Source organism: Manduca sexta, chromosome 26 (assembly GCF_014839805.1).
Source record: "Manduca sexta isolate Smith_Timp_Sample1 chromosome 26, JHU_Msex_v1.0, whole genome shotgun sequence".
NCBI classification, from domain to species: domain Eukaryota; kingdom Metazoa; phylum Arthropoda; class Insecta; order Lepidoptera; family Sphingidae; genus Manduca; species Manduca sexta.
Genome location: NC_051140.1, coordinates 6116481 through 6143114, shown reverse-complemented (window position 1 = coordinate 6143114; position 26634 = coordinate 6116481). Strand labels below are relative to the sequence as shown.

General features: G+C 36.7%; 3 protein-coding genes across 7 annotated transcripts in view; 1 reads left to right on the top strand and 2 right to left on the bottom strand.

Annotated features, from left to right (window-relative positions):
• Window positions 1–21875, top strand: part of LOC115451744 (protein transport protein Sec24A) — a 40333-nt gene extending 18458 nt beyond the window's left edge. Inside the window, exons 1-15 of one of the 2 annotated variants that reach the window (XM_037443224.1) lie at window positions 4981–5708; window positions 5900–7463; window positions 9532–9634; window positions 10700–10826; window positions 12068–12255; window positions 12553–12706; window positions 14356–14513; window positions 14883–14956; window positions 15056–15207; window positions 15621–15774; window positions 15979–16154; window positions 16415–16525; window positions 16678–17071; window positions 17174–17410; window positions 17538–21875. In XM_037443224.1, coding sequence (XP_037299121.1) covers window positions 5908–7463; window positions 9532–9634; window positions 10700–10826; window positions 12068–12255; window positions 12553–12706; window positions 14356–14513; window positions 14883–14956; window positions 15056–15207; window positions 15621–15774; window positions 15979–16154; window positions 16415–16525; window positions 16678–17071; window positions 17174–17410; window positions 17538–17649 — 3696 coding nt within the window. In that variant the 5' untranslated portion in view covers window positions 4981–5708; window positions 5900–5907 and the 3' untranslated portion in view covers window positions 17650–21875. Of the gene's footprint in view, window positions 1–4980; window positions 5709–5899; window positions 7464–9531; window positions 9635–10699; window positions 10827–12067; window positions 12256–12552; window positions 12707–14355; window positions 14514–14882; window positions 14957–15055; window positions 15208–15620; window positions 15775–15978; window positions 16155–16414; window positions 16526–16677; window positions 17072–17173; window positions 17411–17537 lie in introns of those variants that run through there. The other variant, XM_037443223.1, reaches the window with a different exon arrangement.
• LOC115451743 lies at window positions 1911–5194 on the bottom strand. 4 transcript variants are annotated; one of them, XR_005113071.1, is made up of 5 exons: window positions 5032–5194; window positions 4702–4884; window positions 4552–4614; window positions 2318–2458; window positions 1911–2218 (listed from the first exon to the last, which is right to left on the bottom strand). XR_005113071.1 is itself a non-coding variant. In XM_037443226.1 (5 exons), the coding sequence occupies exons 1-5, from the start codon at window positions 5106–5108 to the stop codon at window positions 2003–2005; spliced, it is 675 nt and encodes a 224-aa protein (XP_037299123.1). In that variant the 5' UTR covers window positions 5109–5188; the 3' UTR covers window positions 1911–2002. The 4 variants fall into 4 exon arrangements, 2 of the variants coding, with proteins under 2 accessions (XP_037299123.1, XP_037299124.1); XM_037443226.1 differs by having other exon boundaries at window positions 4707–4884; window positions 5032–5188; XR_005113072.1 differs by lacking the exon at window positions 4552–4614.
• A 384-nt stretch (window positions 21876–22259) lies between the features above and the next one.
• On the bottom strand, window positions 22260–26448 carry LOC115455251 (UPF0728 protein C10orf53 homolog). The gene is made up of 3 exons (XM_037443228.1): window positions 25850–26448; window positions 25694–25779; window positions 22260–22616 (listed from the first exon to the last, which is right to left on the bottom strand). The coding sequence occupies exons 1-3, from the start codon at window positions 25938–25940 to the stop codon at window positions 22335–22337; spliced, it is 459 nt and encodes a 152-aa protein (XP_037299125.1). The 5' UTR covers window positions 25941–26448; the 3' UTR covers window positions 22260–22334.
• Between the last annotated feature and the right edge of the window lie 186 nt (window positions 26449–26634).

The following is a 26634-nucleotide window of genomic DNA, read 5'->3' as shown; positions in this document are numbered from 1 at the left end:
ACCTATACCTACGTGCTTATTCACCGCTTGGTGATGGACATCGTTAATATTTAGTGGGGTAATTTGATTACTTAGGTTTCGAAGTTTTTTCCACGACAACGCGTCACACTACTTTCCCTAATCGGTTACAGTGTGCGAAGTAGCATACGTGCACACGCACACTGCGCAAGCCCGGATCCAGTTTTGGCGCCAGTGGGGTGTCACATAGTCGTGGACAAGTCACAAGAAGTTATACCTAATTTAATTTTATTTGGATAATAATAAATACAAGTAAAAAGTAGATATTTTATTGATAATTCGTTTGCCGTCAAACAAAGTATGTACTTATTATATCAAATTAATTAAATACTGAAAGTACTTAAATAAAATCTGTATTGTGTCAAAATATATATAAAAACTTTATGTTAAACAATTTTAATTAGTGGTCCATCTAGGTGCTGGACCCAGCTCAAGGTGGGGGTCATGACTCCCTTTACCCTCCCTCTGGATCCACCCTTGATACTGCGATGGACAGCGTCGTGGAAAGTGCACCATTGTGAGTGTTAGTTTTGTACAAATATGTTCACAGATTTTTTTATAGGCAGACATGGTAAATATTTTCTTATTCGTATTTTTCGTATAATGCCTTTATTTTTGTGTCGCGGAGCAAGTACTTACATTATTACTACCGCCCAGCCTTCATTGGGGGGCAACTGAACGGTTATGTTGGGGTAACCGTGCCTTACGGCCTGGCGTTGAGCCGCCCGGATTTGATGTTGGCCTTCGGGCGACCGCCGGGTCGAGTCCCTAACACTACGCACTACGCACCCTACGCACGGCCTACCAACTAAAACTCTGCGATGGCACTCTTCGCCGCATTTGGGACGGCTGCGGGCTTCCTCTGACGGAAGTGTCTAAGTCTTCGTCCACAGCCGTCCCTACGCGGTGCCGCTTAATGCGGCCCGTCTCCTTCGGGCTCAGAAGCCCCCGCGCACCGAAGGGCGTTGTCGCCATCAACGGCAGCATGAGGCCTACCTTCCCACGCTGCCGTCCATCCCGGGGATCACCCGAATGTGCAAAAGCGCACGATTTACGTTAAGGGCGGACAGCCCTCTCCTGCCCGCCGACGACCCCCCGTTGGCCCCTATTAGTCGCCTCTTATGACAGGCAGGGGATACCGTGGTGGAATTCTCCAAACGTCCCCAATCCACAGGGCGGTTATATTTCGTATAATGCCTATGATTTCACTTGAGTAGGCAGGAATAATGGCTTAAAATGATACGAAAGTTAGATTGTTTAAAAATGCATCGGCAAGATCAGTTATCAAAATACACATCTATTTTAAATTTATTCAGACTTCTAAGATATTTAACGCCTTTGTTAAATCGTTTTAAACAAATTGACAATGACAGCTGATCTTCCAATAGATTTCTAATTAACTAAGGTAAACGTACACTATGCCGGTATAGTACATTATGCCAGGTCATTTTAATTTTTGTAAGTAAGTATACGTAGATGTAATTTCAGAGATAAGATGTATAGATGAAAGAGATTTACATACGAAGTGTTTAATGTTCATTAGTGCACTTAGTAAGTTTGCAAAAATTGTTTGTTGGGTATTTACAATTTGTTTGATATGTTATGATTATGAGTATTTAGTTTAGTTTCTCGAGTTTCAACTTAATATATAAAGTGATAGTGGATATGATGATGGTTTACATAAGTAATTTATATAATTTCTTTCTTAGTTATATTCTGTAGGTATTCCTGAGGATAGTCATGATGTCAGGACGGCTGTATGTGGTAGTGGAACGTGTGTGATGCATGGCATGGAATGTAAGGTTCGTAAGCGAGCGAGATAAAAGACAGAAGTGTGAACGACGTTTGGTGTGACTAAGTTTGGGAACGACGGGCAAAAGACTAGACTGAAAAATTCTTAAACAAGCACTTTACTTGAAAAGTAGTATTTGTTTTAACTAATCCCCTCCCATATATGATTATATAGTTTTATACTTAGTACGTTTTATTTTTCTTTTTTAAGGTTTCCTATAATTTCTTTATAAGTGGTAATCTTCTTTTTCAATCGTATAATTTTTCGTCTAAGTGATTGTATCTTTAATATATGTTTTCTTTGAAGAATATTTTTTCTGTGTAAATCCCGTCTTAATTTTGCTTCCTTTGGTGTATCGAAAACTGAATCGAGGTCTGAAAATTCTTCATAGACTTCAGTCTCAATTTCCTGAAAAACATAATATTTTTTTACTAAAAACTGATACGTGTTAACAGAAGGTAAACATTGAAAAATAATAATTATATAAAATAATACATTTTTACTCACTGTATCGTTCGAAGTATTTTTCGTATGTTGCCAATGACCTGTATTCTCTGGAGCGTTTGATGTGTTCCTCATGTCTACGAAGTTTATGTGTGGTTTATCTCTTGAAATACCAGATCCAGCATCAAAAGCTATGGAAGAATTCTGGAGGACGACAAAAATGTGCTATAATTTCGTGATAAGGTATTTGCGGAACGGATCTATATTATTTTTGTTTAGATTTTATTATTTTACATGTTAGGAAAACACCAAAATCAGGGCAGTTTAAAAAAATCACTAATGTGATTTTTTAACATTAAAAGCTTAAGGTAGTGTAATTTTAGTTTTTAAATGATTTATTTTTAACAGTTATAGACAGCTCCAACTAGTCATGGACATCCAATAATGAACAACGATCCTAGTGATGGACACCTAGTAAAGTCTCAGAGTAAAGTCGAGTCTGGGATGAATCTATAGATGTAGATGATTATATTGAAATGAAATGAAATAACAGAATAATATAAAATGAAATAATAGAATAATAGGAACATTGATTTTTAATGGTTTTATCTTACCTGGATAATGTTTAAAACTTACTTAGAGTTCAAGTAATTAGCAACAAACGCGGTTTTTTGTTTCAGGCTTTCTAGCTACATTTTTTTTAATGTGGTGTACTTAAACTATTTTTAAAATAGCAGAGTAGCAATGGTACGGGGCTTGTATCGTTTTTTTCTTTTTTGTATCATAAGGTTAACTTACTACCTCTATAGAACTATACTTCTATATTTACTACCTATAGAGAATTTTATAATTTTTACTCAGAACAAGAACAAGCATAGAAGGAATCTAAATTACCCTCATATACTTATCCTATTTTTTCAAATAGGTCAAAACCGTTGAAAAGAACGAGACAAATAATATGTTGCTAAGGTCGGCTTGCGTACACTTTAAAATAATCAAATGGTTACCTTTGGTCATCTTTATGATGCCGAATTAAAAAGCAAATAAAATGTCAAATGTTCCAACTTGCCAATCTCAAAACAATGTCATAAACGCGCCCACACAATTTAGTTACGTTATACTTCAGCGCGTGCTTTTCAAAAGTGGCTACATGTTGAGTAATATTTTTGTTGTTAATTTTAATAAATACTCAGTGCTGTTTAAGTAAAATATAGCCCTAGGAACAAGCAATGGCCTGCGTTATTGTGGGGTGTAAATCTCATTCTTCTCGTAAAGAAAATGAAACTGAAATCATCAGCTTCCATCGGTGAGTAAACAAAAAACCTAATATATTTGCTTAAACCCTGTATATAAGTGCAAAAAGTGTTATGAATTATACTTTATTATGCTGTAGTCATATTATAATCTGCTGTTGGCCATTCGATACAGTCATTATTAAGTTTTTTTCATTTTTACCAATTTACGTAGTCGTGTTCAATAGTGTTGTGCTGCATATTCTGTCGATAACATAGATGTTAGTATATTGTACTTTACTATTTTGCATAAATTGCCTTTTACTTTCAATATACGGTGGTGTAGTGGTAAAAGCCACTTGGAAACCGTGCGTGAAGGCTGGGGTCGAGGAAACTATCTGATTTTCATAGTGTGTTTCATACAATGTATTTCATTGCAGATTCCCCACAGATGATGCTATGCGGCAAAAATGGATCGTTGCCATAGATCGTCCCAATTGGCATTGGAAAAAACAGCACCGTGTTTGCTCTAAGCATTTTGACAAAGTTTTATTAACATTGAAATAAGTTATCAAACATATGTGACATGAATGATACCGCTGTGTTTAAATTTTACTGTCCCATTATAGTAGCTTCTGTCACATCACACCTCTTGTGATGTGACAGAAGCTACTATAATGGGACAGTAAATTGGACAAAATTTACCAATGAAAATTGGACAAAATTTAGCTCGAAAAAAGGCGGTAGTTCTATAGTTTATTGTAATTTAACAGCTTCTTAACGAGTGATTTGATATTCAAGTACCAAATCAGGCTTTTGATATCTTTTTTTTAACCTTTATCTAAAATAGCAATTTGCAACGGTTTGTACTTGACTGACCGAAAAGTGTTTATTTTAGCAGGTCTGTGAATTTACCATAGCCGATAGACAAAGCATCTATCGATAAGATGTCAGAAGGGATCGCAACACAATTAAATTTCTTGCTGTCAAAGACAGAGTACACTCAAATGTCATAGTGTTACTTCTATGCTTGTCATTGTTCTGAGAATTTTTACAAGCGCTCACATTTATTTCTTCATCGGTGACAATATCACTGCCGTCAGATTGCACTGACGATAAAAATAAAGCCTGAAATATAACGTTTTGAATATAATCACCAAAAAAGTACTTATGTAATAATATTATTAAAGCAAGATTAAAAAATAAAAATCTTACCTTACATGGAACCGCTGTTTTTTTAATCTTCGGCGTCCTTCATTATTTACAAAATACATTTCATTTTTATTGAAATGGTCAGAGCAAACCAAAGAATATTTTGATGGTTTCCACAATTCCTCACAGCGACTTCTCTGTATAATCTGTGTCCATCGGCTTCTCATTATAGGATCACTTGGTATTCTGAAAAATATATTCATTACCTATGTGTAATGAAATACATTTTTAATTTCACAAAGAGAAATTTAAGTACTTTATTTGAATTGAAAGAAATATCTCAAAAGGTCTTTTTTGCAGGAAGTGACTATAATTATTAATAATCTAAGTTACCGGTGATAGGTGACATTATGCGTTGTTTTAGATCGACCTTTATAGTTTCTGCACACTTTAAAGACACAAACAGACATTTTTAAACGATATAATTTTGGGTAACAACAAAGAGAATATGACACTATAATAGAGATAACAACACGAGCAAACACAGTGACGGTTCAAAGCGCATTGAGCGTAGGAAGGGGAAGTAGAGGTGAGCAGTTCGCCTATATTTTTTTCTACGCGTTTGAAGTTTTTAGTCACTGGTATTATTTCTAGACATATTCTTAAAGTTATTAATGATTACCGCGACATAAACTATGTTTCCATTGTTTTTCGGAATTTCCACCGCTACTTTGGACTAAAATCGTTTTTTTTTTCATTTATTTATAAATGCATAAATATCGATTCTGTTACGCAAAATTATTATTGTTACGGTTTTTGTAGTGCTATTTATCTTTACAAGAAAAATCGACTAAAATATCGATTATTATACAACGCTAATTGTCATGTTATGTCAAAAATCAATCCAGAGGGCGCTCTAAATTGCTCGGCCACGTAAGTCAGGGTCGTATTTTTCTTTCTTGAATTATTTTAATTACGTTATTTTACATACCATCATAATCTGTAAGAATGGTATAGCATTATACAAGTGCCTGTGAAGTTTAATTGTGTAAAATTCGTCTAATAAAGCGGTAAGTGTTATTTAAAGTTCTTCACTAGACTATCCGTCACACAACGAGTGAATTAGCATGTTTTAATTAAATTCTTGTTGATATCAGACTTTTCTTTATCTCGACACAAACATTTCATTAGGAAGGGACACAAATGTATTATCCAAGTGGCTACATTCGTTTTGACGTTTACAACAATTATGTGTTTCCAGATTCAATCATGTCGAATTTGCCTCCGAATCCGTATAATAGCCACCCAGTGGTTTCTCAGGCCAACGCTAACTCAGCGCCGATTTTCAACCACAACCAGCAGTTCAGTCAAGTGCCCATGAGCCAGTTGCCGCCGGGTTATGGAGGACTGAAGGATACTAATTCTAACAGCCCATTGCATGGGGCGGTGTCCCCACAGAACAGTGTAGTGCAAAATGTGAACAACTACAATCAAAGTGCAAGCAGTTCTCCTGCATTTAACCAGCCAGGAGTAATGAATCCATCTCAGAATACATTGCAGTCATCTCCAATCAGACCACAAACATCTTTACCATCAAATTCTAAGCCCATGCAGTTTAACCCTTTGTCTTCATCCAGTCCTAGACCTGTCACCAATGCCAATCCTTCCCCAACACCGTTTCCTCCTAATTACCAACCTCAGAGACAAATAAATGAAAATGCACCACCTCTTGTTCCATCTAGTCAGTTTAATCAACCCATGGTGAATGGCCCTCCGTCTTTTCCTTCTGGATCTATGCCGAGTCAGTATCCAGCGTCATCTAATGTCTATGCTGCTCCCATGGTGACACCACCTGTGACCTCTGCCTATGGCTCAGGATCTATAAACCCACCTTTTATGCCACCACCTGCACTGAGGCCTCGTGGTCCACCTGTTATGACAAGTCAGCCTAATATACCATTTTCTGGGCCACCTTCAGGACTTAGAGATAGTCCTGTCATACCAGGGCCTCCAGTAAGTGGACCACCTTCTATGATAAGACCACCTATGAGCAGCCAGCCAATGGGCGCCCTTCCGCCTGTGAGTGGGCCACCATTATCTGGACCTCAATCATTGCCTGCCCAACCTGCTGTAAGTGGGCCACCTATGCCTGGGCATCTTGGACCTCCTTTAGGGCAAAGAATGGGGATTAATGGACCGAATTTACCACCCCAACCATCATCTTTAATGGGACCTCCTGCAGCAGCTAAACCTGGACTGATTAATGCTCCATCTATGCCTCCAGTCAGTGTTCCACCACTGCAGCATTATCCAGGCCAGCAAATTCCTTCAAATCAATCAATGAACCAACCTGGACCTGCAGTTGCACAAAATCAATTTGGTGGTCATAATGTTCCACCAGTAATGCCACCATTAGGCCAAAATATGTCTCCTGCAGGACTAAACATACCACAAATGGGGCAAAATCTACCACCAATGGGACAGACTGTGGCACCAATAGGGCAACAAATGGGACCTCAACCAAGTGGAAGTGCACCTGGGGCACAAAAGACAAATATGCAGAACAGATATCCTCAGATGCCACAGAGTAACTACAACCATCAACCAGCGATGCAAGCTAACCAATACCCTCAACAATATAACACACAGAAAATGACTCAACAAATGGGTCAGTTAAGTGTGACCAAACAAGGATTTGACCAGCTGTGGGGCCATCACATGGTGGATTTACTGACCTGTCGACAAATACTCCCTGAGTATCCCGAGGATCCACCAGAAATACGATTGGCCCACCAGTTTGCCGATGCACCAAATTGCAGCCCTGAGTAAGTCTCTAAGTCTTTTACTTTTTTTATTAGTAATATTTTCATCTCGTAACATAATTATTATAAATAACAGTTCCTACTGAGATGATGATCTGATGATCTCGTTTAGGTGGAGTCTAGTGTTTAATTTATTTCCACCACTAAGTAGTCGCATGACACTACTGTTACATTGTGGGATAGAAGTTGTTGGATATTTTAAGACATAACATCAAATGCCTCAAGATGACAAGAACAGTGTAATGTTAAATTATTGAAATAATTTGGTTAGTATAGCTAATGTTAACGGTAAAGGAAAGCACTGTCCTCAGACAAACATTTTTGCAAGGCCATTGTTCTTTGCAAATTTGTTTTGATATTACTAATTTGAATTACTATTATAAATTTAGTTTTAACGCTAATGAGTGTCTTTGTTGCTTGTTAATGAGTTTGTTTATGTATTGAATAATTATTCTTCTGATTTACACAAATAAATAAGTTGTATTCAGGTTTTTTTTTATGTTGGTTTTGGATATTTGTATCCTCCTGGATAGAGACCATTGTACTCAAGGTTTAAAACCCACCATAGTGGTTTATAAGTGTCGCTTTCTGGGATCAGCCTATGTATAGTTTGGTTTCAAAATATGTCTTATTTCAAATTGTGTTGACTGACAAAGTATAATCATCTGTTATCGAGCAACAATATTTTGTTTCCACTCCATTTCCAATTAGGTGCAGTCGGGTCGCTTTATCAAGCCCATATAAAAAAAAAAAATATAATATTTAGAGAGACATTAAAGAGAAACCTTATTTTTAAAATAACCTTTGAATGTGATGACAAATAGTAATGATATACAACCGTCCAAATTCGAATATCAAGAGTCTAAGATCTTATAATGCCCTGGTAACACTAAGTGACTAGGTGACTAGAAATCATTAAGATTATAGTCCAAGCCATGATTTTTATTTTGGAAATTGAAATATTAGTTTAGTTTACAAACTATTCTGAACTCGTTTAATTATATTCACTTTATATGTTTAAATATATAAAATTAAGTTAAAACAGTTTTGGTTTCTATAATTTTATTGGGATTTATTTTAATACTACTTGTAATCATTTAGTTAATAGGGTATTTGATTTTGACTAATCCGGTCATCAACATGTTATCAGTTATCAATAACAATTGTATTTGCTGTATTGGCTATGATTCATAATAAATAAGTTTTCTTTAATCTATACCTGTATAAATAAAATAATTATTCGGATTTATTATAAAAAACCGCGATATAATACGAAAAATTTTTTAATTCAATGTTATATTCGCGTAAACATAAGAAATCACTATATCTGTTTCTTAGAGGCCATTATACACTATAGTATGTCAATATTTATGCACCAAATAAAGTAAAAAAACGAAGATTTTTTTACAATTTAAAATAGAAGATATGGGTTTTGATCGATTATTATTATAGTTTTTTTTTTTAAGTGGCCTAAGTAAAGCGCTCATCACATGATTATCCTGAACTACTCCAGTGTATCTCCTTACAAATCCGTGAGTAATGACGCGCGTTATCAAAAACTAAACGCGTTCGTTTACACAATCCGCGATACGATACTTCTGTTGAAGTAAGGTCAGATGTATCATGTACACGTGCCACGAACAGCAACATTAAACTTATATGCGTTTTAGATAACGTGATGCGATCGACCTGCTTCCGAATAGTGTTGAACTGCCTCATGATGATAATGCTTATTGTTATGAGTTTTATCTATCGTTTATATTTATACTTTTTGTTTCTATTAAATATCTAATTCACATAATGATTTTCTATGTTCGCGAGATTATTAGAAATAAAACTATTTTTCGGACTGAGGAACCCAGTTCCCTGAGTGAGTATTCAATATCCGACATTGACCAATATTTAATTAAGGAGATCATTTTTTTTTACTTTCATCAAAATTGATCAACATCTCCGGAACAATTTCTGAAATGAATCACTCAATAGAAAGTTTTACAGCTAGAAGATCTTTAACGTTGACTTCCGCCAAAGATAAAATTAATTTATTTTTCAATTTGTATGTTTTTTCCAGAATATTCCGATGTACGTTAAATCGTATACCAGAAACAAACAGTTTGCTACAAAAATCAAGATTACCCCTCGGTATATTGATTCACCCATTCAAGGATCTTAATGTAAGTACATGTTTACGTTATATTCAGACAGAATAACTCATAAAGTGATTCATTAGTCACACACACCAATCAATTTTATTATCAATAATTAAAATAATAAGACGGTTTTGTTGTTTATAAACAAAATAATATCAAGGACTTTGATGTAAAAGAATATATGTATTTTTGAGACACAATGAAATCTGTAACTTTAAACATATAAAATTATTAAGTTGTAACGATAAAGAATTAATGTGTGTTTGTATATCAATTTAACATGTGCGGAAATGTAAATGTAAACATTCAAAGATTATACATAAGTCAATTATAACGAGTGACAGTCAACATACTTTGAAGGATTCAATGTATATGTTCCGAAACATAGCTTTAAAATATGAGAAGATTGCCTATTTATTATAAGAATATTATATTTAAAAAGGTAATTATACATAGTCACACTAAAAAGCATGTTTATCCTTAACAACGTTAAAGTAGTAAATAAATTAAATCAGTTCCACTACGTCATGCGTGTAAAAAATAGAAACATCAAAACTTTAAGGGTATATTTATGTTGTTTGGTGGTTCACCTCTGCGTACTCGTTCACCTTTTTACGACGCAACTAATTGCAATAATATTACCTATCGTAAATAAATGCGTTAAAATGGGTCTAAATTCGTATATATTTCCTTAGACATGATATTATAGAAAGGGTATGTAAAGTTGATATTTTTTTAAACAATCTTTCAATGTGACTAGGACTTCCTTGCCAAGGAATAAAATAATAAGCATTATATTAGGCGCCTCGGTGGCGTAGTTGTACTGCAAGCGCGGTACGGCACCGCTGAGGTCCTGGGTTCGAATCCCAGGTCGGGCAAAGTGATATTGCGGTGTTTCTGCTCATTATTTGTCCAAGTCTGGAATTTGTGCCCGATATGGCGATAGGCTCGCCCCCTATCACATCATAGGGCGGAACACACTTGGCGAAAAGTGGGTGCCCTGACTGCGCCTATGCATACCCCTTCGGAGATAAATGTGTGTGTATGTGTGTATCACCGGTGACTCAAAATGAATTTACTGTTTTCCAGCATCTTCCAGTGATCCAGTGCACAACGATAGTGCGATGTCGCTCGTGTCGCACTTACATAAATCCGTTCGTGTACTTCGTGGACGCCAAGCGGTGGAAGTGCAATCTTTGTTACAGAGTGAATGATTGTGAGTTCATTAACTTCTAGCTTTTTCCGATGGTTTTGCCAGCGTAAATGTTTATATTGATAGAACATCCTCTTCCGGAATAAAAGTCCCACGGGACTTGTACGGAATACAAATGTAGCCTATACATTATATAGGACTTGGCAGTACGAAATCGTATCAAAATCCACTCGGCGCTTTGTGCATTTACTTTTAACAAACATCTTCATATTTACATACTTTCATTGTTTCTATTTACGAGACATCAATTCACACGTTATTTAATATTATCTTTATATTAACAGGAAATTTAAATTAACCACATCAGATTATATTATAATCTTATTAAATTTTTATTTAGATGTTATCAAAAAATGAATATCGATTTTAATTATTAAAGAGCCATACAGCTTTGTGTTATGTTACATAGTTACAAAAACATTGTTGTAAAAACATTGAATTTAATTTATGGTCAGCTGGTTGACGATTAGGCAATTGTGTCAATAACATTAATTATGTATGTCAAGGTTTGTGTGCCATTGAGTAGCGAATAGCGATCCTTTGAATACCTAATATAGAGCTTAGTTTGAATGTGGAGCTTTGCCAAAACTATGCCTTTCGGGTTAAGGGAGTGAAAGTTGGTTTCAGCATATTGGATATTTGATACTTGACATAAATTTTATTCAGTTTTTCTTTATTTATTTACAATATTATGTATATTAGTCAGCAACAACTTGAGCATACTACTGCATGGTGGGCTTTTACAAAAAAAATCTTCCAGTAAGCGGTAATGCGCTCATGTTGTGTTATTATAATAGTTTTGTAATGTGTGTCTTCATGTCATGTAGGATTAATCATAAAGGACAAATTTCTTATTGCCTAATATGTCCAAGCCACTAGTTACTAACGAGATGTTATTTTTTTGTAAACTAGTGTTAAATTCAATTCTAGTTAGGTAGCAGAACAAGGATCATTTTATATCCTAGAGTGGGTGGAATAGTGATTTAAAATAACCTCACTCCATGAGAAAATTAAAGAACAAGTGGGTAGCCATTTGATGATCAGTTGTCACCAACAACCATAAACATCATTATTGCTATGAGAAATTGTCGATGCTGACATTCGTACTACCTACCAACAACCTAAAACCTCAATAGATTATTGAAGAATTTAGCAAAATACTACTATTGAGTCTTTGTAAAGTTTTAATGAACAAGGAATTACAATTTAATGGGCATCTATCTGTAATATTGTTTTAATTCCAGTGCCCGAGGAGTTCCAGTACGACCCTGTGAGCAAGTCGTACGGCGACCCGTCGCGGCGGCCGGAGATCAAGTCGGCCACCATAGAGTTCATAGCGCCCGGCGAGTACATGCTGCGCCCGCCGCAGCCCGCCGTCTATCTGTTCCTGTTCGACGTGTCGCAGATCGCGAGAGACTCTGGATATCTGCAGGTGTGTTACTTATTATCAGCTCTCAGCGACTGATTTTGGTCCGTTTAAAATCTGTAATCGATTGTATATTAATTTAATAAAAATATATTTATATTTGTTTGTAATGGTTTAGTTTTTAGAAAACAAACTGGTTTCTGATTTAACGTGACGTGTGAATGCGATGTTATAAATAGCACTTTATATTCAGAAAATTGAATATAATCAATTGCAGATCTATATCAATTAATAGATCTATTGTTAGATTTAGATAAGCCAATGTAATCTGTGCTATAATGGCAAGTGAATATTTGTTATCAGGTGGTATGTGAGACGCTGAAGAACAACCTGGATCAGTTGCCGGGCGATGCGCGTACGCAGATCGGGTTCATCTGTTACGACGCGCACGTGCACTATTACCTCATGAGCGACGGACTCGCGCTTCCCAAGGAGATGACCGTCATCGACATCGACGGTACGCACCACACCACTATTAGCCATTAGAACATTTGAAAAGGACGACATGTGTTTACTATAGGGAATAAAAAAAATATTCGATTTTACATAAATTACAAAAGGTGAGCCAGCAGCGGCGATAGCCTAGTTGGTTGTGGAACGGTCTGCCGAGACGAATGTCCGCAGGTTCAAATCCCAAGGGGCACACACCTCTGATTTTTCTAAAAAATTATGTGTGTATTCTTTGTGAATTATCGCTTGCTTTAACGGTCAAGGAAAACATCGTGAGGAAACCTGCATACCTGAGAAGTACTCTATAGGAATTTCGAGGGTGTGTGAAGTCTACCAATCCGCACTAGGCCAGCGTGGTGGACTAAGGCCTAATCCCTCTCAGTAGTAGAGGAGGCCCGTGCTCAGCAGTGGGCAACTATGTAATACAGGGCTGATATTGAGCCAGCAGCAATCGGGTTATATTGATCCTTCGCCACTGATAGAAACCGCAATACACATATTTATACCGTGTCGTTATGCACGCACACATAAATAAATCTGAATCTTTCATTTGTTTTACGCACACTAATGTGCCAAATAAAACAGTTTTATTTATGCGTACATGAGCATTTTTTTCCCAAATTTGGCAAATGAACGATCATACAACAGCGTCTTGTTTATTTTGTATAACTATTAATGGTTATTATGGTCAACATCATTATTGTTATCCTTACTATTGTGATTATAATCCTTTTTGCTGGACGGCGATTCCTTATCGTGGATTGACCAATAATATTAATATAATTGTCTAGTCATACATTTGTATAAAATTAATTGTTGAACGAAAATACTATGTGAATACTTATAGTTCATTGATTCAATATAAAGAATTTAATTATTGGTATTGTGGAAAGCTTTAAACATTTTTTTCATGTCCTTTGCTTTCCTCTCCAAGTAAACAATGATCTCATGATTCTTTTGGTATTGTATGGGTATTATATATCTACTACGTACTATTAGGCTAACTTTTTTGCTTGTTTATAGGCAAATTGCTGTTATTTTTTTTATAATTTTTTTTTACTACACCAATATTTTGACATAATGTTAACAAGTTTAAAGTTTAGGTTACCAAGATAACTTGTTAAATTCATCTTCAATTATCTTCGGCAAGTGATTTTTATCGTGTAAACAATCATGGCATGTTGAATTTGATAATTTTTGAAGCTAGTAGCACTTGCAATGAGCCGCATATAATATGTATAATTATTGAAACATTGCGGCTAGTGCATCCGGAAGTTCTTTCTCAAAGAACTCGCTAATCTGAACTTAGTTTCATACCAAAAGACACTATAGACATTTTATATTTAAGGCTCCATTTTGATGTAAAGTTAGGGTCTAATCACACCGGCTCATTGCAAGCGAATGGATAGCGAGGCGAAGGTGCAGCGCTCGTCCAGGGGCCTTATTCTCTATCCCGCACGTTATTTTGACAGTGCGTAACAAGCACGTAACACAACGCATCGTGTTTAGGACTATAGAAATTTGGCTTACAGAATACCATTCCACGCACATTTCTCGAAGATAACATGACACGGCCGCGTTACGCGTTTACACTATCATACAGAATAAGGGCCCAGTGTATGAGAAGCCGGGCGTTGATTAGGCAGTGTGTTGCAGACGTGTTCCTGCCGTCGCCGGAGTCGCTGCTGGTGAACCTGGGCGAGCGGCGCGGCGCGGTGCGCGAGCTGCTGGGCGCGCTGCCGGCGCGGTTCGGCGCGCCCGGCCCGCCCGCCTGCGCGCTCGGCGCCGCGCTGCAGGCCGCCTACAAACTCATGGTACGCCCGGTGCCGCCATGGATGGATTGTACTGACTAAAAAAAAAAGAAAAAAAAGCGTTAAAACCGGGGCCTCGCGTAGTTTATGGCCACTACTGGATTTTATATTTTTTTGCCGTCAATAAGGTCATGGTGTAGTGGTTAAATTGACACTACATTTTTATTGTCTATAGTCGCGTTTATTTTATTGCGCATTAGTTTTATTCACTAACGCAATGTTTGGTAAAGTTAAGATGTATGGTTTTTGTTTCTGATTTTCAAAGTCTGAACATTATGATAATGAAACCTAAAATTATCAAGCCACGTGATCTTGGCCTTAAACGCTCCAAGTTGTTCCCTTGCCTTTATTAAATCTTTTTTTTGTTTTCAGGCCCCTACAGGAGGAAGGATCACAGTATTTCAAACGTGTTTACCTAATATTGGACCGGGAGCGTTACAACCGAGGTAGATATTGTTAAATTTTTTATCATAATGATTGTGAAAAGTCGAATTCGGACTTAGTTTTTAATAGTTTTGCATGGTTATATTGTATGATGTTTGCAGAGAGGATCCAAATGCTCGTTCGTCGAAGGACGTAGCGCATTTGAACCCCGCGACGGACTTCTACAAGCGTCTGGCGCTGGACTGCAGCGGCGCGCAGGTCGCCGTCGATCTGTTCCTGCTCAACTCTCAGTATTCCGACCTCGCCACGCTCAGTGAGTGAATGTCACTAATGAGTCTCTGTGTATATATTGGCGTTAAAAAGTTCCTAGTTTACAAAATATATGTTCGGGTTTGGAATTTATGACTTATGGCAGAAGGTTCTGCTGATGATTTCTATAATACATAGGGGAATTTTATGCGCCTCATGCTAGCTTTTATAACTGTGCCATGCATGACCAAAACTTGGTCGTGATCTGATAATTTCTGCACTCCACCAGGGTGTGCGCCATGTGACTGTAGACTACTGGCAGCGCCCTAGATACGGTATTGCTATTGCATAGTTGGAAAGAAATCAATTGGGTGAAATCGTACAAACACAAATTATACCGCCTGGTTTCTGTTAATTTTCAAAGGAAACTCATGTTTTTAACGGATTTAAAAAATCTTATTTTCTAAAATTTTGCAGGTGGCATGAGCAAGTTCAGCGCGGGCTCTGTGTACCACATACCTTTGTTCAAAGCGGCGCGTGCGCATCAATCGGAGCATCTCACGCGCATATTTACACGCTACCTGACCAGGAAGATCGGCTTCGAGGCCGTTATGAGGGTCCGCTGCACGAGGTACTTATGTATAATGGATATTAAACGTATTTTACGAGTAGAGTTGCTCATGAAATAAATACCAATAGTTGAATGTAAGTACATACATAAAATTAGTTTATAATTATTTTGCCGGTGTTACCAGTATTAATTTTGGGAACTATCATATTCATCTGGCAATCGAGTTTGTTTCATCACTAAATATATAACAAATTCTGTTTTCAGAGGTATCGCGATACACACGTTCCACGGCAATTTCTTTGTGCGCTCGACTGATCTGCTGTCGCTACCGAACGTGTCCCCCGACGCCGGCTTCGGCATGCAGCTCACCATCGAGGAGTCCCTGTCTGATCTGCAACAGGTCTGCTTCCAGGCCGCTCTGCTCTACACCAGCAGTAAAGGTATCAACACCTGATAATATTCATTAATTTGATACTTTTTGCGGATTGTACTGAAATAAGACCAGTCTTAATTCAATATTATTTAGTCTTGCATGTTGTTTCCGGCGTTGAAAACATTTTCTTTTTCTTCGTTACGACGCATTTATAATTTTCATTCTTGGTTTATTACTATTAATATTCTATACTACAGGTTAGGGCAGGGTACAGGTACACTCAAAGTTACGCGTTTTTTGTTGTATTTATATGTATTTTGTGAACAGGCGAGAGGCGGATACGAGTGCACACGCTCGCGCTGCCTCTAGCGACAAATCTGACTGAAGTATTACACGCCGCCGACCAACAGTGTATCATAGGACTAGTCAGCAAAATGGGTGAGACTTTATTTATTATATTTTTTTTTATTCTAGTACACTAACTGTACTTCATGGTTAGCTGTTGTGTGTGTGTAAATTTATCCTCGCTAACAGGCGATATTTCCTTCTTTTTCTTGATGGGTGTTCTCAGTGTTTGTGTCTGGTTCCAGCGGTGGACCGGTGCGTGAGCGCGTCGCTGAGCGAGGCGCGCGAGGCGCTGAGCAACGTGGCCGTGGACGCGCTGAGCGCGCACCGCCTGGCGCAGAACCTGCCGCCCGGCGCGCGCGCCGCCGCGCTGCTCGCGCCGCACGCGCTGCGCCTGCTGCCGCTGCACCTGCTCGCGCTGCTCAAGCGCCGGGCCTTCCGCGCCGGCACCAGCACGCGCCTCGACGACCGCGTGGCCGACATGTGCGCGCTCAAGTGTCTGCCGCTGCAGCAGCTCGTGCGGCTCGTCTACCCCGACCTGTACCCGCTGCACCAGCTGCGCGACCACGTGCCGCGACACGCCGAACAGGAGGAGGAGACGCCGCCTGACCCGCCGCGTCTGCATTTATCCGCCGAACGGTAAACATTATAGGGCTTTTAATTTACAAAGTCAATTCAATTTCCTTTTTTAATGAGTTTTATAAAAAATACATAAACTATTAAATCATTAATTTCTTACAGAGTTAACTCAACGGGAGCGTACCTACTAGATGACGGCGAATGTATGATCGTATACGTGGGTCACGCAGTAAGCCCCGCCTTCCTGTCCGACATGTTCGGTGTGGCGGCGTTCAGCCAGCTGCCCGACGAGGCGCGCTCCATCCCGCGCGTTGACAGCGAGGGCAATACGCTGCTGCACGCCTTCATCGACAAACTAAACGACGATCGACCATACGCTTCAGAAATTATCATGCTCAGGTGAGATTTACGATTGTTTGGACGGTTTGAGATATTATAAGAAAATATTCTAATGAATGAGTGGTTTTTGTAAAAAAAATTGTATGACAATTAATAACTATTATTAATCGAGTTCTAATATTTCCAGAGACAATTCGCCATCAAAAACACTGTTCACGGACCGGCTCGTCGACGACAGAGTCGAGTCGGCATTCTCGTACTACGAGTTCCTGCAACATGTGAAAACGCAAGTGAAATGAGTGGCGAGAGACTCGCGGACTAGTGTCGGCCGGGACAGTGCGCCGTGCGGACGGCTCGCGCCGTGTGTGTGTTAGTTAATGTGAAGTGATTGCCAAAGGACCGGACTCACGACACTGCCCTAAGTGTATTAAGGTTTTTATTCGCATTCTCAGATGTCGAGATTCGAGAAAACTCGATATGGCGAATGGGAGAATTGTTGATATTTTATAATAGTTGTTGCGCGACTGAAACTGCTGGTTTCTTATCGAAAGAGAACAATAAAGTGTTAAAGTATATTCTAAAATGAGGCTACAAGAGTATGAAGTTATAAATGGCATTAATGAAACATAGTTGTCCTTTGTCTCTCTACCGAATGACTGATTCGCATAGATTAGTATCCAGTTTTCGATCGAAACTCTACTCGAATGCACAGTTTATGTTATAAAGGTTTATGACAATAGAACTCGTAGTATTGTCGAATTTGTTAAAATACAGATATTCATGGTTCTAAACTTTAAAATAATTTAATTTGCGACATGGATCCGAAACGCCCGTTATAATTTAAATTTATACATACATGGTTAATTAACTAATCATAATAGATTGGAGGGTATACAATATACATTTTAAGAACATAATATATTTAAATAGTAAACAAAAATAAAACATTAGACATAACAGTGGAAGATTGGATTTTACAATAAAATAATAAATAGTCGCCAGTTGTATAGATTGTTTTAAATTGAATAAAAATCGTTATCTTTTATATGAAAAGCAATACTATGATATCTATGTAGTAGTTCTTTACATGTGTGCAGTATCGATAGAAGATATACAACACAAACCAACTCATGTGATATTTATACTGTCTCCAGCTCTTACAATATAAGCAACTAAATTGCTTGCGCATTTAAATTAATATTATTGACGAAGGTTGTCATCGATATGATAATTTTTGTTTCCTAAATGTCATATCGCAAACATTGAACACTTATCGATAAACTGTCCATATTCGTACATTATCGATATGCAAGATGCACTGTCTGACGAGTACTCTTAACTGCTCGAAACTCGAGAGAGAATGTTACAATTAGAATGGGAGAAAATGTTTCTGCGAATAAATTGGTTGTTATTTATAAGGGTATTTAACTTGTTTTACAGGTAGCGTAAGTGGCTGTATTATGTGCCTGTTACGAATCGTGTGAATGTCCAGTGTATTAGTGTAGAGCTGTATCAGATAGAACTTACGTTGTCGAACATCTGACGCGTGAAACGGATGATTTCAATAAATGATCTCAATCCCGAAACTTCGGATCGAGGAGAACAAACCAATCAATATACTGTTGATTGTGGTTCGATATATGTATTCGTGCGGATATCGACCGCCATACAATGTGTAAAACCCGCCATAGTGGCTCAAGTAATTGTGTCGCGTTCAGAAATCTGTCTGTGTATATCCGGTTTCAACTAGGCCGGCGTAACTGTGTCGATAAGTGAAGGATAATCATCTCTCGATAGTCGATTGTCTATGGATCCCACTCTGCTCAAGTGCAGCGGGGTCGCCTTGCCACGCTCGTAAAAAGAAAAAGTCAAACATACCAATCCTGTCCATTTTCGACTTTATCCGAAGCTATTGGGGTTGTTTCTTGCAATTCGTCGTTAGTTTTATTAACTCATGCTAGGTTAAATGTACGATAATCGTATGGAAGAATGAGGACATTTACGCGACTGAGGAACCGCGACGTAATTTCCGTCAGATATGGCTCAGGGTATAGTCACACAGCTGGTGCGGTTGTTCTAACGTCATTTTCTACCACGAATAGGCAAAATTTCTATTAAATGATTAGAACAGGTGTTACATGGCTGCCATGACGCCAGCTAGCTTCAACGTGACCTTTGGTTTATTACTTTGGCTTAGTAAAAATATAATTATTATATCAACGCTGTGAATAGTATTTGCGTTATTGTAAATTTATATTTTATTTGTAATGTAATGATGGATGGCTTGACCCAACGTGGTCATATTATCGTCTAGTATATGCTAATGGCTTGACGATATATTACGTCACAGTTATTTGAGCAGAAGCGAATATTTGTTAAGCAATAACGAGCACCTTCTGTGTGACGTCACTGAGTTTTGTGTACAGAATGCATGTAAGATTATTTTTCTATGTTTATTAGGGCGTGTCGGTAAATGCGGAATGTTGTTTATCACATAATATATGTTCGAATGCAATAAAGAGATAACAACTTTATTTTTATTGTAATTTCGGTGTAAGGTGTATTTATAATTTTAATTCATTGTATGTATTAGCACTCGACACTGTTCGATTGTAAATTAAACATAAAATATTTATGAAATTATTAGGTAGATATCGGTTTTATACTGGAACGTTATCGGTTCAGATAATATATTCGAGTTTAGATGTTCATCAAGTTATTGTTTTATGAATATATGTGTACTTTGCTACGCACACAAATAAATCAGTGCCTATAATTACTCTTTTGCTTGGATTGACTATTACATGACTATATTTCTCATATTGAATGAAACCTTCGGCTTCTGCCTTTCGACTCTTGTGTTGTGCGACGTGTGATTTTTTGATCGGAACAAAAATCCTCATGGGTCTTTGGCAAATTCATTTTTATTATGTAATAAATGTTTTATGTAATAAATTGATTTTGCTATGCTAGTAAGGCCGAAATTAATAAATGAACTTGTCGATATCTTCAGATCCATCGCGGAAATTTACCCCATCATAATAAGATTGGTCATAATGATCGTATGTTACTTATTTTTGTTGAAATGTTTTGAGTTCTGAGAATTGCGATCGGAATTGCTGATTATAGTCCAGTCGTAAGAAACATTAATAGCACGATAATAAAACAACATAGAATATAAATTTAAGCAGACAAAGAATGATGCTTTAACTAAGCGCTTGCGTATGTTCTGGTTTAGCAGATTCAATTAAAAAACATATTTACCGGTTTATTAATCATGTTCGTCGCACTATAAAAGAGCTTTATACACCAAACTCGGCAAAGTATCAAGACTTATAAATGGCAATTTTATAAATCGAATCAGCAAACTATCAAGACGCATCAACGCAATTTTTTATGCAGGCGTATCGTTACAAGCCTTCTTATGTTTAATTTATTATGCGATTTTATAGCTCCAGAGTCCAGACTGAGAAGGAATAATGCGAAGATAAAATCGATTAAAATTTTCAGAGCACACAATATTCCATATAATTTACTGATAAAAATGGCGTGATCTCAATGATTTACAGTTGATAAATAATATTGTTTGCCGTCAAAGTTTAAAGCATATTGTATATTCACATTTTTTGTGATTTTCAACTGTACTTGCTTTGTATAAAGCGCAAAAACATTAACCCCCTTACTTGTATAAAGAATAAATCAGTATTTAGACCGAGTGAATTTTGTTTTAAAAGTAAAAGTACAAAAAATATTTATTAAACTTATTGCAAAATTTATAAGTAAGATGGTTAATGTTAAAGTACTGATCAACGGTGTGAGCAAAATTAAGTGTTGCTTAATAAATTATAATATCAAAAATGTTTATTTAAAATTAAATTATTACATCACACTAACAAGTTGTGTACAACTTGGAAAATATGTATTATAACCGCTGCTTGATAAATTATTCAGCGACTGTAATTTCATAATTTATCATAAAGCTATATGGGATGTAGTTATTATGACTGCACACATTTTTATTGCTGCAATATGTGACAATCGCGATAGCATGTTATAACAAGGAATCCGTTTCAGAATTCGCTATTTAATTTTATCGGTCAATTTATAAAACTGATAAAAATGTTTCTTTATGTTTTTATAAACAAAATAATCGGGAACATAATTTACAGCCTGGAACGGATGCAAATGTTTTCTATACGAACTCAAGCCACAAACTGTCATTTGTTTGTTCTAAGAATAATAATTATCAAAATTATAATTCTTGGTGTTGGTATAACTATCATGGCGACTAATTTTAGCCTGTCTGAAAGTAAGTCACAATTTGTACACGTCCGTTAAATTGTACGGCATTATTGAAATTCTATGCATGATATAAACATTTATATCTACTTTATGCTGGTATATACGGTTGAGGTTGATCAATGGAACGCGTTGCAGCAACGCACTGATGTATTTATTTACGGCACTGTTAGCGGACTAATTCGAGAGCCCTGTAATTTGTTTCAATATAGACAATTCAAAACCATAATTGTTTCATTTGATTATTTTAAGAGATGAAAATATTTAGCTGCTTCCAAAATAACGGGAAGTGGTTCTCAGCGACAACCGCATTGCGGAGACAATAATGTGTAATTAAAAAAATGTGAAACAATGTGCTATGTACACCGAGGGAGTGAAATAGTACCCGATTTTAAAAAAATCGTAAGGTTATTTACTTTTTCCATCAACAGGGTGGTAAGCTAAAAAAGGTCCTTAGCTAAGGACTGTCAAAACACAAAATGTTTCGCAATAAATTTCTACAAAGTTGGTCACCTCATATCAATATGAACGCCACAGTTACAATTCGCGCGTCTGTATTGATACAGATGCACGTTGCAAACGCTACTTATATAGCAGACGAAACACTTTAGACAGTCGCTCCATAATGTATTTATTAAATATAATTTTATTTCTTAAATATACAATGTTTGACGTAAAAAGACCTTTAATCATTTTTCTTCCAGTTTGCAAGAATAGCGCAACAGTTAGCACACTCCAAGCAGGATGTGTAGTCTTTGGTGTCCCAGCTGAACGGCCACTGGTCTTTCGGCATATACTCGTTCCTCACGAAGATCTGGTCTCCAATCAGCGTCCAGAACCAGAGGTAGTTGCGCGCTCGCCTGAACTTCACGGTGGACTCTAGCACTGCTTGGATTGCACGCTGGCACACAGGATCCAGGTGGTATGGGGTGTTAAATAGAAGATTCTGGATGTTGCAGCGGAACACCTGCACAGTTGAGTGGATTATAGAAGACTAGTATTTATAATTGTTCACTTTTTTGGTTAGTAAGATCATCGCAAATGGCCACTGAGTTAACCTCCTAATTCTTTTTCTTTTTAGACATGGCATACGTTTGTTAGACTCACACGTGTGACTCATACAAAACGCACACGACTTTCAGGTAAGCGTTTTAGGTGCTCGCAACCCTTTGAAAGTAAGTGAACATACTAAGGGCAACCCACTAATGAGTTACAAACGTTGACTCGGGACAGCCACTGGGAGAGGATGGAGGCATCAACAATAATAGGATGAGCGTTTTTTTTACCATGACCATACGTTTGTTAGCCTGGCAAAGGCCGACTTATACAAACACATCGGACTATTGGGTTAGCGCTTTAGGCGCTCACAACCCTTTGAAATTAAGTGACCATACTAAGGGCAACTCACTAACGGGTTGCGTACATCGACTCACGACGGCAACTGGGAGAGGATGAGACATCAATCTAACCATTACCGTATAGGATGAGCGAATTAACAACTATTCATTACCGTATACATCGGCACGCGAGCTGGGACTACTAAAAGGGTCGGGAGGACGGGGAACGCGGCGAGGTCCTCGGCAGTAAAAACGGAACTGCCGTCTTGTAAAGTGTGTGAGTTTTAAGAACTCGTTTTTACGGCAAATAGAGTGACATCGTCCTCCAGATGGGTTAGAATAGAATGCGTTTCCATTTAGCGCCGTCGAATAGAGTAAATCGATTTTTTACGGACTAATATGTTAGGACGGTTTTCTGCCCGATAGAAATAGTTTACTAATTCAGTGTTGAATATTGAAGATTGTTGACAAGCATGATTGCAAGATCAAAAAATGGACTTTTGGGCCATTAAGTACAACAATTTATTAGTCTCATACTTAAATTGTTTTAAGTCACGCAGAAGTCGTCAAACACGGCAAAAAAGCAACAAGGTTATTTAAATAATAATTGTAAGGTTAGTTTGTTAAATCCATGTTCCATAGGTATGCAGATATGTTGTTTTTTTGGTTCCAAATGCGGAGAAAACTTAAGCTGGTAAGTGATGATCGCTTGAATCCTAAGTATAGATTAGGGATGTTGCAAACATAGAACTTAGACATCCGCAGAAGCAGATGTGGGTGCGGATATTCTTGGTTTCATATCCGCTGATGTGAATTAGGTAATTTTTAAGAGATGTACTTAATTTGCATGTGAATAGATGTAATTAGGGTAGCGGTCTAGATATTTTCTATTTCGAATATACTTACAAAGTGCACAAACTAATTATATATTTATTTATGTTAAGGACAAACAGTGGCGATTACATTAAATCAATTAAATCTTACAAATCACTAACAATATTTTAAATGCATTACCTTTACTTGCCACGGCACGCATTGATATATTGGAAAAAGTATTTTAGCGAATCCACTAACTTATTTAATGTGAATATAACATAGTAACACAAATAGTAATATACATTATATTACTCGTGCGTGTATTACAAATAAATGCCAAACAGGATAAATATTCGAAAATTCAAGAAATACCTCTAACGCTTTAAAAACTTGTCTTTGCTAATAGTCCATTGAAATGTTACATTTTTTAGGCCTTACCTTGCGTTTTTTAGAGGACGCAATTTTATTTTTTTGAAGTGTAGGGGGGGTCAGTCTAAAGCTAAAACCAAGTTTGTGGGGTCGCCACCCTTGTCCCACGGCCGCCATCTTGAAAATAGGGGTTGAAATGGTTTTTACGATGTATCTCTTAAACTATTTATCTGACCAAAAATATGTATGAACATTTTTTGTTGCAAATTAAACTCTCTACAACTTTGGTCTAGTAACTTTTGTCGTAGAACTATAAATAAAAAAAGTTATAAGCGAAAATGTTAAGAAATTCAATGTTAAGCAATGTCCATTGCAACGTCATCAGAACGTGTGTTTATAAGGTTCATAATACTTTTTTTGTACTCTCATTAATACCCAAATACCCAAGGGACCATTAGGGAACAAAAGAACATCTGCCTGCTATTATTATTATTATTTCTAACCTCTCTTATTGTAAGAATAGCTGATAATATTATGTTGAAGTTGTCGTTCAACTTATATCTTTTAGTTGTGCTACATATTTCTGTACGTGCGGATGTATTTTATTCTGTTTTTAATTGTGAAGACGATTTCGAATGATTTTAGTCACGATTTTAACTTTAGTGAAAACTACTTTTTTTATTAGCATTTTGACTTTTAAAAGACTTTTAAAAGTCAAAATGCTAATAAATAACTTACTTACGACAACTTCAACACAATATTATCCATTGATATTATCAGCTATTCTTACAATAAGAGAGGTTAGAAATAATAATAATAATAGCAGGCAGATGTTCTTTTGTTCCCTAATGGTCCCTTGGGTATTTGGGTATTAATGAGAGTACAAAAAAAATATTATGAACCTTATAAACACACGTTCTGATGACGTTGCAATGGACATTGCTTAACATTGAATTTCTTAACATTTTCGCTTATAACTTTCTTATTTATAGTCCTACGACAAAAGTTACTAAACCAAAGTTGTAGAGAATTTAATTTGCAACAAAAAATGTTCATACATTTTTTTTGTCAGATAAATAGTTTAAGAGATACATCGTAAAAACCATTTCAACCCCTATTTTCAAGATGGCGGCCGTGGGACAAGGGTGGCGACCCCACAAACTTGGTTTTAGCTTTAGACTGACCCCCCCTACACTTCAAAAAAATAAAATTGCGTCCTCTAAAAAACGCAACCCCAAATGTAACTTTTCAATGGACTATAAGGTGCGTGGGAAATTGAAGGAGAGTTTGCGGCAAGTGGAACTGTGCCTATTAATCGAAATAAATATTTTTCAAATATTAAACTATTAATAGTAATTTTTATTATCTTTCTCGTTATTTATCGATTTAATTCCAGGAATATTTTGAAAATAGGGAATAAGTAATGAATCTATCCGAAAAAAAAACCGCATGTTAAATACGGATACAAATATACAAATATCCGCTACAACCCCTTAATTAGATTAAATTAGATTAAACTTACTTCGTGCCCGCAGATCTCCAGCACGCAGTAATTAACAAACTCCACCGGCACCAAATCAACTCTAAAACCGAGTTTTTGGAGGCGATCTGCAGATTTCAATGACTGGGTAATAAGTTGTATTGGCACAAATAAATGCTGTAGTATAGCACTACTAACCTCTGAGTCCTCTGAGCTTCTGCGGCTTGTGGGTCACCGTGTGGAATGAATCACAAGGTCCGTAGTAAATTTTGATATATTGAACTGACATTTTAGGAATTTGACTTAACAGATATTAAAAATACACCTGGATTTAGATTATACCCTAAATATTTTCATACAAATCTTTTATATTATAAACCACAGAATATACACAAATATAAATGTTTTAAATAAATCACGTGTAGCGAACTGCCAATAAAAGTCTGTTAACATTTTCGTAGTATTTTTATTCTTAAAGAAATGAGGTTTCATTATTTATATACATACATTTTTCTCCTGATGCCCACTTACTTATTTTTTCTAAGACTGTTATCGCCTATAGGGTAAATAAATATCTGTAAGACCAATCCATTCTTAGCAAATTACATTTTCTATCCGGTAGCATTACACCAGATTGTAAGTACAAACTAGTTCAGACAAAACGACTAGACGGAGACGTAGGTTTTGATGATCGAATTAAAGTTACGAAGCTGATTGTTTTTAGTAAAAAAGTACAACTAATGAAAATTTAGTTGCAATAAAAAAATCTCGAAAAAGTCTTCTACTTTTTTTAAAAAGAAATAATTTAATCGTTCAAATCTAAAATTATTAAAAATTCAGAAAAATATTCATAACTTGAAAACTATGAAAAATCGCGGAACATACATGGGGGTGATTCGGATACCCGAAGGGGTGTTCTATCTCTGGACCTCCGGTTGACACTACTTTCTGGGACACCCTGTATATAAATATAACATTTTAAA

What these genes read in the sequence shown, in the direction of transcription:
- LOC115451743 (XM_037443226.1), bottom strand. Translation starts at nt 5,108, where the DNA reads ATGTCTGTTTGTGTCTTTAAAGTGTGCAGAAACTATAAAGGTCGATCT. An exon ending in TCACCGATGAAGAAATAAAT is followed by an intron (nt 2,459 to 4,551) that starts GTGAGCGCTTGT and finishes GTCGTCCTCCAG; the next exon opens with AATTCTTCCATAGCTTTTGA. An exon ending in AAAATACTTCGAACGATACA is followed by an intron (nt 2,219 to 2,317) that starts GTGAGTAAAAAT and finishes TATGTTTTTCAG; the next exon opens with GAAATTGAGACTGAAGTCTA.
- LOC115455251 (XM_037443228.1), bottom strand. Translation starts at nt 25,940, where the DNA reads ATGTCAGTTCAATATATCAAAATTTACTACGGACCTTGTGATTCATTC. An exon ending in GAAGCTCAGAGGACTCAGAG is followed by an intron (nt 25,780 to 25,849) that starts GTTAGTAGTGCT and finishes TGAAATCTGCAG; the next exon opens with ATCGCCTCCAAAAACTCGGT. An exon ending in TGGAGATCTGCGGGCACGAA is followed by an intron (nt 22,617 to 25,693) that starts GTAAGTTTAATC and finishes TCAACTGTGCAG; the next exon opens with GTGTTCCGCTGCAACATCCA.